General features: G+C 44.5%; 1 protein-coding gene across 1 annotated transcript; it reads right to left on the bottom strand.

The window, feature by feature from the left end:
• Positions 1-7,659: 7,659 nt before the first annotated feature.
• On the bottom strand, positions 7,660-9,877 carry NHLRC1 (NHL repeat containing E3 ubiquitin protein ligase 1). The gene has a single exon (XM_002816463.5). The coding sequence runs from the start codon at positions 9,790-9,792 to the stop codon at positions 8,605-8,607; it is 1,188 nt and encodes a 395-aa protein (XP_002816509.1). The 5' UTR covers positions 9,793-9,877; the 3' UTR covers positions 7,660-8,604.
• Positions 9,878-12,601: the final 2,724 nt, after the last annotated feature.

The following is a 12,601-nucleotide window of genomic DNA, read 5'->3' on the forward strand; positions in this document are numbered from 1 at the left end:
GACTGATTAGGCCCTATTTATGCAATAAGTAAAAACTCTGGCCTCATGATTATGGTCTTATTGGTTAACTTGGAAATACTAGTGTTCTCTTGGGCCTGCATGCATACAAACCTGGATGCCATCTGGAAAAGAAACACTAAGATGTATATATGGAACCACAAAAGACTCAGAATAGCCAAAGGTACCCAGCCAAAAAGAACAAAACTGGAGGAATCACATTACCTGACTTCAATTTATACTACAGAGCTATAGTAACCAAAACAGCATGGTATTGGCATAAAAACAGATCCATAGACTAGTTGAACATAATAGAGAACCCAGAAATAAATACATACACCTACAGTGAACTCATTTCCAACAAAGGTTCCAAGAACATACATTGGGGAAAGAACAGTCTCTTCAATAAATGATGCCAGGAAAACTGGATATCCATATGCAGAAGAATGAAACTAGATCCCTATCTCTCACCATATAAAAAAATCAAATCAAAATGGATTAAAGACTTAAACCTAAGACTTCAAACTAGGAAGCTGCTATAAGAAAACATTGAGAAAACTCTCCAGGATGTTGGACTGGGCAAAAGACTTCTTGAGTAATACCCCACAGGCACCAGCAACCAAAGCAAAAATGGACAAATGGGATCACATCAAGTTAGAAAGCTTTTGCCCAGCAAAGGAAACAATCAATGAAGTGAAGAGACAACCCACAGAATGAAAGAAAATATTTGCAAACTTCTCATCTGACAAAGGATTAACAACCAGAATATATAAGGAGCTCAAACAACTCCATAGGAAAAACAATCTAATAATCTGATCTAAAAATGGGCAAAAGATCTGAAAATGGGCAGAAGATCTGATTTCTCAAAAGAAGATACACAAATGGCAAACAGGTACATGAAAAGGTGCTCAATATCATTAATCATCAGAGAAATGCAAATGAAAACTACAATAAGAGATTATCTAGCCCCAGTTAAAATGGCTGGAGAGGATGTAGAGAAAAAGGAACCCTCATGCAGCGTTGGTAGGAAGGTAAATTAGTGCAACTGCTATGGAGAACAGTTTGGAGGTTCCTTAGAAAACTAAAAAAAGGTCCTGGGCGCAGTGGCTCACGCCTATAATTCCAGCACTTTGGGAGGCTGAGGCAGGCAGATCATGAGGTCAGGAGTTTGAGACCAGCCTGACCAATATCAATATGGTGAAACCTCATCTCTACTAAAAATACAAAAATTAGCTAGGCATGGTGGTACATGCCTGTAGTCCCAGATACTAGGGAAGCTGAGGTAGAAGAATTGCTTGAACCTGGGAGGCAGAGGTTGCAATAAGCTGAGATCGCACCACTGCATTCCAGCCTGGGCAACAGAGCGAGACTCCATCTCAAAAAATAATAATAAATGAGAAAACTAAAAATAGAGCTACCATACCATCCAGCAATCCCAGTCCTAGGTATATACACCCCCAAATGGAAATCAGTGTATCAAAGAGATATCTGCACTCTCATGTTTATTGCAGCACTATACATAATAGCTAAAATTTGTAAGGAACTTAAGTGTCTGTCTACAGATGAATGGATAAAGACAATGTGGTACATATTCACAATGGAGTACCATTCAGCCATAAAAAAGAACGAGATCCTGTCATTTGCAACAACATGGATGGAACTGGAGATCACTATGTTAACTGAAATAAGGTAGGCACAAAAGTCAAACATTGCATATTCTCACATACCTGTGGGAGCTAAAAACTTGAAAAATTGAACTCATGAAGATAGAGAATAGAAAGATGGTTATAAGAGGCTGGGAAGGGTAGTAGGGGTGACTAGTTGGGATGTGGGGGGCAAGTAAAATATCAAGCGCCAGCGTGTGTGTATGTGTATGTGTGTGTATGTTTGTGTGTGTGTGTGTATGTGTGTGTGTATGTGTGTTTATTCCAAGCCTCTGGCTTTTAGATCTTTTCCCACTAGAGAAGTTAATGTGGAATATGGAAAGGTCCATTTTCTAGTCCTGGTTCTGCTCTTAACTACCTGTGTGACTTAGACTAGTCTTTTTACATATGTAGGCCTCAGTTGTCATTTGAGGGCATCATAATAAAAACACGTCTAAGTTTCTTTTCTGTCCTAAAACTCTACGGCTTGACACGCAATTTTATCTGATCATTTTATAAGAAATTTCAGATTTGCGGTGTAGGTTACTTTTATGACATTGTTAGTGAAGCCAGTGATTGATTTGACCAAAGTCCTTTGTCAGGAAATTAAGCTCCTATAAACAATATCATTATTTTTGCAGAAAAATATGAACTGCTTTTTAATTTCCATAATGGGTATACTGTATATTATAATTTGCAGCCCATTAGTCAACAAATGTCTGTGGTTGGGCTGTCCATGCTGTATGGATGGCTCCTGGGAAAGGCAGAAGCTTCTTTATGCATCCATTATTGACCAGATTTAACCCAAAGATGAGTTTGACAACACTCCAAGCGCACCATCAGGTGAGTGATCCAGGAACACTTTTAGTTCATTCTCTTCCCTCCAGATGGAGTTGGCATCACTGATATCACCTGATATTGGAGAGCTTGCAGATCTGAGTTTTCTCCACTTTTCATCATTTGATAAAGGATGTGACTCATGAAGATCAGGCAACCTCAATACCGCAAAGTCCCGTGTACTTAGGTGAAAATGGAAAACGTGGTGGTTAAGAACATGAAGTTTTTCATGCAATTTCAACTCAGACTACCACAAAGTCACCATAATCCTTTGTAACTCTTTGAGTCACTCCACAAACCCACCACAAACCACTTTAATTCTAGACCAGCTTCTCCAAGCTACCCAGCTACCTATACCACTTCCCTTTTATCAATGAAAGAAATACATAGTCTAGAAAAATTCCTTGGGAAAAACATGTTAATTCAACAAATATTTTTGAACGCCTACAATGAGTCAAACACCGCTCTAGACACTAGGAATACACTTAGGAACAACACAAACGTCTTTCATGGAGTTTACATTCTAGATGGCTAGAAGCTGACAAAAACAAAACAAAAACAAACAAAAAAACGATGCTTTTGCTTTTGATTCTTCTTCATATCTTTTAAACATGCTCCAGGTTGTCATGATCTTTCTTAAAATGTCGCATCCCGAAATCGAGCAAAAACTCCATTCAACTATTCTAAAATGAAACCTGGCCTTCCAGATCATAATGAAAGTATATTTTTAGGGTGAGCATGGTGGCTTATTTTGGGAGGCCAAGGATGGAGGACGACTTGAGCCCAGGAGTTTGAGACCAGCCTGGGAAACATAGTGAGACTCTATAAAAAAAAAAAATTAAAAATTTACCCAGTGTGGTGGTATGTACTTATAGCCCTAGCTACTGGGAGGCTGAGGAGGGAGGATGGCTTTAGCCCAGGGGTCGAGGCTGCAGTGAGTTATGATCACACCATGCACTCCAGCCTGAGCGACAGAGTGAAACCTTGCCTCTTAAAAAATATCTATCTATATATAATCTTTTATAAATATTTAAATAGAGATGGGATTTCACCATGTCGCCCAGGCTGGTCTGGAACTCCTGAGCTCAAGCAATCCTCCTGCCTCGGCCTCCCAAAGTGCTGGGATTACAGGCGTGTGCCATCGATCTTGGCCAAAAAAAATGGTGTATTTTTAATATTTACATTTACCTTTGTCAAGGTAGGAGGATCAAATGTATTTTATTTAAGTTTGTTGGCTTGATTTATAAGTCTTAAATATTTAGACCTGTGGTATGTAAGCCACTACTTGTTCTTTGGTCTCATACCCTACTGGTATTAGGGATTGATGAGTTAATGGGAGAGTGTTCCTCCCCACAGAATTAGTTTCCTACTCATGGCCTCAAAATCCGTACATTTAAGACCAATTTTCTCCAAATCAATCATCAAAATATTACAACTCTTGTTTTTTGAGATGGAGTCTCGCTGTGTCACCCAGGCTGGAGTGCAGTGGCGCCATCTCGGCTCACTGCAAACTTCACCTCCCAGGTTCAAGCGATTCTCCTGCCTCAGCCTCCCGAGTAGCTGGGATTACAGGTGCCTGCTACCACGCTAATTTTTTTTATTTTTAGTAGAGACGGGGTTTCACCATGTAGGTCAGGCTGGTCTTGAACTCCTGACTTCAGGTGATCCACCCGCCTCAGCCTCCCAGAGGGCTGGGATTACAGGTGTGAGCCACCCTGCCTGGCCAAACTTTCTGTTGCAAAACAAGAACAAAAACAAAAACAAACAGAGATTTGTGCAGGTTAGCTGAAGCAGTGGAGCATTTAGTATAAAAATTCGCATGGGATAGGAGAGAGTTGTTAGGACTCCAAGAATAGAAACCATAGGCAGCTGGGCCTTGCAGAGAGGCAAAGTGGAGTCAGGGCAGCTCCAGGGATCTTGCAGTAGGGATCATCATGCTGGTGCCCTGGAGGTAACATGGCTCCAAGCCACTGCTTCTCTGGATGCATTTCTTCCTCGCATTCTTACCTGGATTCCTGTGAGTTTTGTGTTCCCTTTGCCTCATAGCTTCTTATTCGTGATGTGGCTTGCCCACAGGGACTCTCTGCAACCCTGTGACTGAGCATATTTCTGGCATTCCCCAGGCTGCCATCAGCTTAACATGCTCTGTATTTCTCAATTCAAAATATCAAGGATGGCCGGGCGCGGTGGCTCGTGGTTGTAATCCCAGCATTTGGGGGGCCGAGGCAGGCGGATCACCTGAGATCGGAGTTCAAGACCAGCCTGATCAACATGGAGAAAACTTGTCTCTACTAAAAACACAAAATTAGCCAGGCGTGGTGGTACATGCCCTGTAATCCCAGCTACTCAGAGGCTAAGGCAGGAGAATCACTTGAACCTGAGAGGCAGAGGTTGTGGTGAGCTGAGATCACACCATTGTATTCCAGCCTGGGCAACAAGAGCAAAACTCCATCTAAAAAAAAAAAAAAATCAAGGACCAGAATGTAATTGGATCTCTGTGCTCCTTGTAAGGAAAATATGTTTATCCCAAGCCAATTCATAGCCAGTTTCCTGGTCTGATTAATACATCTGGTGGAGCATCATTGGTTGATTGACTGTCCTTCTGTTAGGTGTGCACCCCTATCTAAGTAGCTATGGTCTGAGGGGATCATGTAATAGAAAACCTGGCTGCTGATGGCTGGCTCATGATGGGGCAGTTTTTCTTAGAAGTGGCTGTGGGCACAAAAGACACCATGGTTATTCAGTACAGTAGTTGTGGTGAGTCTCTGGCCACCCTATTGTATTTGCTACACATTCTCCAAGAAAACAGTTCATCTCCTGACTAGCTATGATACACCACCATAGCATATCTCTATAGTGGAACGCGAACACCAGTATATATTTCTTCTTAATATGGCAGGTGTAAGGATTATTAAATTTGCTACCATCAGTGGTTCTTCCTCATTTTTCTGAGGTGCACAGGTTAATGCTTCTTCCTCAGAAGGTACATAATTCAGTTTAGATGGGGTCTGCACCCCACTTAGTCAGGGGCCAGGGAAGGTCTGCATAAAGCACTAGCAAAATGGTGATGGTTTTGTTCCTGGGGTCCAGAGCTAGATTTGCTAGAGGGGAGATTTATGAGTGTGAACCAAGTTCTTTACAAAATGCCAAGGAAAGAGATTGAGAAAGCCAAGTCCAGGCGGCAAGTCCAGAGGGCAGAACAAGGTCAAAAGCAGGAGACAGTCCAAGGATCGGGAATTGGGCAAAATTGGAACAGATGGAGGGTGACATGAGAACTGCTGACACAGGAGCCAAAGTGTCTGTGTTTGCTTTTACGGACTCACCAGGCAGGGCATGGGGGATATTCTGGAAGAGCCTATTTCCTTTTCCTTCTCCCTTTACTCCTGGGCAGGTTCTTTTGTTTCAACCTCTGAGAGTCATTCCAACCCTTCTTCATCACCTTGGAAGCTTTTACTTTCTGCTGGGGTTATTTTTTCCTGCCTGTCTCAGAATTCTCCAATTTCTTTAATAACCTGGAGTTCAGCATGACATATCTCAAGCCTTTTAACCAGCTTGCTTTAAAGAACACAGTCTGTCTGGGCGCAGGGGCTCATGCCTGTAATCCCAATACTTTGGGAGGCTAAGGCAGGTGGATCACTTGAGGTCAGGAGTTCAAGACCAGTCTGGCCAACATGGTGAAACTTCATCTCTACTAAAAATACAAAAATTAGCTGGGCGTGGTGGCGGGTGCCTGTAATCCCAGCTACTGCGGAGGCTGAGGCAGGAGAATAGCTTGAACCCGGGAGGTGGAGGTTGCAGTAAGCTGAGATCACACCATTGTACTGCAACCTAAGCAACAGAGCCATACTCTGTCTGAAAAAAAAAAAAAAAAAAAAGAGAACACAGTCCGGAAGGTGAATTTTGCATCTGCCTTATAGGTCATTGAAACTATTCCCTCAGCGCGTGTGTGCTTGAGAATCAAGAACAGCAAGCTTCGTGTCTTCCTCAAGGAAACTCTGCTCCTGTCTTATGACATTCCTGGGAAGAGCTGCTTTATACAGTTCTTTTTATGTTGTGTATCCAGCCCCACCCCAGTCCCAAACCTGATAATCTACCAAGGAAAGATAGCAGTTACTAAGGTGGCTTGTTATCACAGGTCTGATACACTCCCACATCATCTCACAGATGCGCACCTGATTCTTGATGTTGGGTAATCCACACGATGACCAGCAATACTACCTTGCTCGCATACCTCCCTGTGTTGCATATTTCACACCTTTATCATGACTGCTGTCTGTAAAGGACACATGTCCAGCTTTAGAGTCAGGGATGATGCCATTAATAATTCCAAAGAGAAAAATCTTTTGAATTGGCTCTACTAATCCTAAAATCATTAAAATGTCATTGTTCCTAAGGAAAATGGTCTAAGATCTATCCTCAGTTGCTCTACTCACAAATGACCAAATAAGTCTGAATTCATATCTCCGCCTGGAACAACGTTTCTTGTTATGTATTCAGAATACCCGTGAAGTCACCAACCTAGGGGTGACTTTAAGGGTGGAGTGTGTACATGTGGGGAGAAGAGGTTTGTCCATAGAACTTCTTTTTAGAATGCATTTATAAATCGTGGTCTAGGGTGCCCCAAATCTTACTATTAGTGCTATATGATGAGAGCATTGACAACAAAATGGGTTTTTGTGGACTGGCATGGGAGTTAGGCTCTCACTTTTACTTTATGTGGGCGAGGCACAGTGGCTTATACCTATAGTCCCAATGCTTTGGGAGGCCAAGGCAGGAGGTGCTCTTGAGCCCAGGAGCTTGAAACCAGTTTGGGCAACAAAAACAAGATCCCATCCCTACGAAAAATTTAAAAAATTAGCCAGGCAAGGTGACACACCTGTAGTCCCAGCTACTCAGGATGCTGAGGCAGGAGGATCGCTTGAGCCCAGGGAGTCAAGGCTGCAGTGAGCAGTGATCACTCCACTGCACTCCAGCCTGGGTAACAGCAAGACCATGTCTAAAAACAAACAAACAAATGAAAAAAACCCCCATAAACATGTAACATAAACATGTAACAGGAGCGTCATCTGACCCTCTGACACTAGTATGTAGTGTCTTCTGCAATAGTTTAGAACTTACACAAATATAGGCCTTTCTCAAACAACCAAGTGGTATTTTCTGAGTTTGTATAGTGGAGAAGATATAGCATTAAAAGACATGTTTACCTTTTTAATAAGCAGTTCAATTTTTTTTCTTATTCACGTAACTCAGGATCAACAGTAACTTCATCTAAAGTGCCATCAGAGCAGTTGAAAATTGAATGAAAGTGATGGCACCACAAAATCCTTTTTCTCCTGAACTCTCCATAAAGTCTCCTTTCTTTGCACATCTTTGTGCTAAAATAATTAGCTACTTGTAAAGACAGTACACATAGCAACACTATACATTCACATATTTTTCCCACATCTGTTATCTTATTTAAGCGCAACTTATTTGGAATCAGAATTGAATTCAAATTGGGACTATGGCAGTAAGTAACTATGACCTCGAGGAAGTCACTTAAGCTCTCTGGGTCTCAGTCTTCTCACTTGTACAATGAGATTAATAATAAAAATTATGGCTGGGCAAGGTGGCTATGCCTGTAATCCTAGTACTTTGGGAGGCTGAGGAAGGTGGATTGCTTGAGCTCAGGAGTTTGAGACCAGCCTGGGCAACATGGTGAAACCCCATCTCGGCCGAAATACAAAAATTAGCTGAGTGTGGTAATGCACGCTTGTGGTCCCAGCTACTTGGGAGGCTGAGGTGGAAGGATCACCTGACTGGGGGAAGTTGAAACTGTAGTGAGCCGTGATCATGCTTCTGCACTTCAGCCTGGGTGACAGAGCTTGACTCTATCTTGGGGGGAAAAAATTACCTCACTGGATAGTACGGATTAAATGAGCTAATATTTGCAAATTTCCTTGCACAAAGAGTATGCATTCAATAAATGGTAGATTAATCTCCAATAATTATCCCAAGCTTTGTAAGTCTGCCAGGCAGTTTTAATTATCCCTGCCTGGATAGATGAGTTTAAGTGACTTATCCAGGGTTAAACAATTCATTAATGGCAGCGCTAGTACTTCTGATTCCAGGGACCCACCCCAGCCCATCACCCCCAGTCAACTTTATAGACTTTTATAGAATGAGATGCTGTGTCCAGCACAAGAAGAGAATTCTCCTTGGTGAAGGTAAGAGCTACAGGATGCAAAAGACCATGAGTGACCATGGGCTTCGGTACTGGAAACTCCTCAGGTTTTCCTAAGCAAAGGATAGCTGGACCAGATGTATCTGCAACAATCACATTTCCCTGGTGATCAAAGGTCACAGCGGAGGCAGTTATTTTGGAGGGAAAGTAGAGGCTCAGCCCAAAGGTATCCACCTGGCCGACAAGCTGCATACTTGAGCTAAACACTTTCACCCTGGTGCTGCAAACCCCAGTCCCCAGGGCCAGGGGGTGCTCCAGGACCGCAATGGCCCCGGTGAGCCAAGACACTGCCACCCCTCGGGGATTGCACAGATGAGCTTGCAACCTTTCAGTTCTCCGAAGGACCCCTTCCACGAAGTCGACGTCCAGGAGGTGCAGGGACCCTGCCTCCGCATCAGTTACCACAATCCCATTCTGAGGGGTGGTCTCCACACCCCAAGGTAAGGAGAATTGGCCTCCAATGACAAGCTTGATCTGGCCAAAAAAATCAAACACTTTGATGGAGCGATCGCCGGCGTCAGTGACAACCACATGGCAGTCGTTGGTGATGGTGACATCCACAGGGTACCTAATGTCTTGGGCAGCGTCCCCCTTCTCTCCAAACTGATGCGCGCATCCTCCCCCTGAGTCAAAAATCTTGACACGCCTCCTGCCGTCGTGCACCACCACGACACGCCCCGTCTTGGGACAAAGCGCCAGTCCGGTGGGGTTGACCAGGGTCCCCCAGCCGCCGAAGGTGTGGTGGCAGATGAGGGCTCCGGGGGCGCTGGGGGCGGCGCGGTGGGCGGCCGGGGACTGGCGAAGCGCTGAGCCCAGGAGCTCTATGAGGTGCAGCACCGGCAGGCAGTCGCTGGTGTCGCAGCCCCGGCAAGCTCGCCTGCAGAATGGGCACTCGAGGGCCAGAGTGCGCGGGTGCGCCAGGGCGGCCACGCAGGCCAGGCAGACCACGTGGCCGCAGGACAGGTTGCGCGGGCGCCGCTGCTGCCGGTGGCCAAACTTCTCAAAGCACACCTTGCACTCGAGCAGGCTGATCTCCGCCTCGCGCATGAGCTCATGCAGCGCTGGCCCGCTCTCCGAGGCTTCGGCCGCCATGGCGGGTCCTGTGCACTCCCGCCGCGCCGCCCGGCCGTGCCCCAGCGACGCTCTCGGTCACGGTCACAGTCATGGTCACGGGGTGGGACGTGCGCCCTGACGTCGAGCGCCGCGGGCCTCTGCACTGCGATCTGCTGCCCCTTGGTGGGCACGCGCGGCACTGTTTCCTGAGGGGCCTGGTCGTGGACGTTTGCAAGACAAATCCACATGCGCGTTGTGTAGACCTGTAATCGTCACAGCAGTCATGGATGGATTGTGTACACTTTCAGATGAGGAAACACACCTATTGAGAACAACAGGATTGCTCCCTGTTACCCAGCCTGTAAGTGGCAAAACGAGATTGCAGAGTAATTAATATGAAATAAGAAAGCTGTTAGTTAATAATAATTACCATAGAACTTCATTTTTTTGTTTTTTGAGACAAAATCTCACTCTGTCACCCAGGCTGGAGTACAGGGGCACGATCACGGCTCACTGCAGCCTCCATCTATCTCCCAGGCTCAAGCAATCCTCCCAGTTCAGTAGCTGGGACTACAAGCATGCACCACCACACTAGGCTAATTTTTTTATTTTTTTGTAGAGAGGAGGTCTCACTATGTTGCCTAGGCTGGTCTTGAACTTGTGAAAATTGTTCACAATCCTCCCCACCCCTTGGCCTCCCAAAGTGCTGGTGTGAGCCACTGTGCCCGGCCTATTGAATTCATATATGCCTGCCCTGTTTTGTTAGGTTAGTGCAAAAGTAATCGCAGTGTTTGCCATCACTTTTAATGGCAAAAACCGTGATTACTTTTGCAGCAACCTAATAAATAGTTTACACAGATGATCTTGTTTAAATTTCATAGCAATCCTACAAGAATATGTTATTTTTATCATCTTTTTTTCTGATAGAGTTCATAGAAATCAAACATCTTGCCCAGGGTCACATGGCTGGGAAGTGGCTGGCCTGGAATTTGAAGCCAGGCAGTTTGACTTCAGAGTTACCTATTTTAGTCATTTTCAAACTTCTTTGCACATGGTAAACACCTGGGTCACACCCAAAAAGTTTAATTGGCCTGTGGTGTGGTCTGGACAGCTGAGATTTATAAAAGCTCCCCAGGTGATTATAATGTACAGCCAAGTTTGAGAACCGTTGCATTATAATAATTCCTTCAAATGTCACTAAGTTCAATTTTTCCAATCTCAGTTAAGACCAAAAGCAAAGAGAATTTGCCACATGTTGGAAAATCTTCAAACAAGGGATAGCATAATCTGTGTGAATAATCCATTGTGGTATTATAATCTCTTTTTCTTTTCTTTTCTTTTTTTTTTTTTTTTTGAGATGGAGTCTTGCTCTGTCACCAGGCTGGAGTGCAGTGGCATAGTCTCGGCTCGCTGCAACCTCCACCTCCTGGGTTCAGGCAATTCTCCCGCCTCAGCCTCCCAAGTAGCTGGGATTACAGGCACCTGCCACCATATCTGGCTAAGTTTTGTATTTTTAGTAGAGATGCGGTTTCACCATGTTGGCCAGGCTGGTCTTGAACTTCTGACCTTTTGCGTCAGCCTCCCAAAGTGCTAGGATTACAGGCATGAGCCACCACGCCCGGCCCTAATCTCTTATTTTTAAGGGGTTCTCCCTCAAATGTCTTGTGTGAACATTGTGCTTAACAAAACCTTGTATAGATAATTTCTTTTCCTTTAGAGATCATAATCATGATCGTTCACCTTCTGATTTGCTAGATTTCTGAGAAAACACAGTATTTTTCCCCTGTTGAGGCCCCTGGAAAGAGCTTTAATGTAAGACAAGAAAGAACATTTTCTAATCAAATGTCATTTGACTCAAAGATTGCGTACTGGGACACAATAACCAACTTAATACTCTTAATTTCTGACTACATTTCCATCCCAAATAAACAACCAACTAAAATCACATTATTTGTGCAATCACACCATTGCATAATTGATGAATAACACAAATGTCTTGAATCTCACTCTGATATTTGGCATTTCCTATGACTGTCATTTCCTCCTCCACGGCTGGGCCTCCATGATTTCCCCTGTGCTTCCCTCCGATATTCTTCCTATAGAGGGTCCTGGACTAGCATGCCCATCTTTTCCTGCTTCCATCTAGCACAAGCCCTGAGAGTTGTGAGGGCAAAGGGCTTGAAGAGCAGAACATCTAGTTTCCAAAGTGGTCAATGGCTGCCCCATGAAAAAGTACCATACTATGGTGGAAGGAGAGTGGGGACCCAGCTCAGGGTGGTTCCAGCAGAGAAGAGAGCACAGCGGGAGCATGAGTTAGGGGGAGTCAGTGCTCAGACAGGTGGGCTCCTGGTTGTGCAGGTGGGGCAAATGTGCCAGACACATGCAGTTTAGAAGGAATCCCAGAACAAGTTTAATGATCCAATTACAACTCAGACTACCTGACAATGATGTAAGGGAAAGGAAGATGAACAAGCCACATAGAATGGGCTTTGATTTCAGCCTTGCCCTCCTCCCAGGGGTATCTCTGACCACCACTCTAATTTTTAAGCTCCATGTTCTTGGCATCTCAGGGGTGAGGGATGTGGTGGCAAGAGGAAGAATGGCTGTTTTGAATTTTTTATGTAAGTTCATACAAAAATGAGTGGAGATGTATGTTTGGAAATGAGGATCTAGAGATTTGAGTGCATCTCAAGTTCAATGCAATTGAGTGTTCCTCAGGGTGCCACCTTCGGTCTTTTTCTCTTAGCTTCCTACCTGTTTCCCTGAGCAACACCATCATGACTTCCTTGTGGTTTAAATGACCACTTATAAGCTGACAGCTCCCTGCCTGTACCCCTAAGACAGCCAT

Source organism: Pongo abelii, chromosome 5 (assembly GCF_028885655.2).
Source record: "Pongo abelii isolate AG06213 chromosome 5, NHGRI_mPonAbe1-v2.0_pri, whole genome shotgun sequence".
Lineage (NCBI taxonomy): Eukaryota > Metazoa > Chordata > Mammalia > Primates > Hominidae > Pongo > Pongo abelii.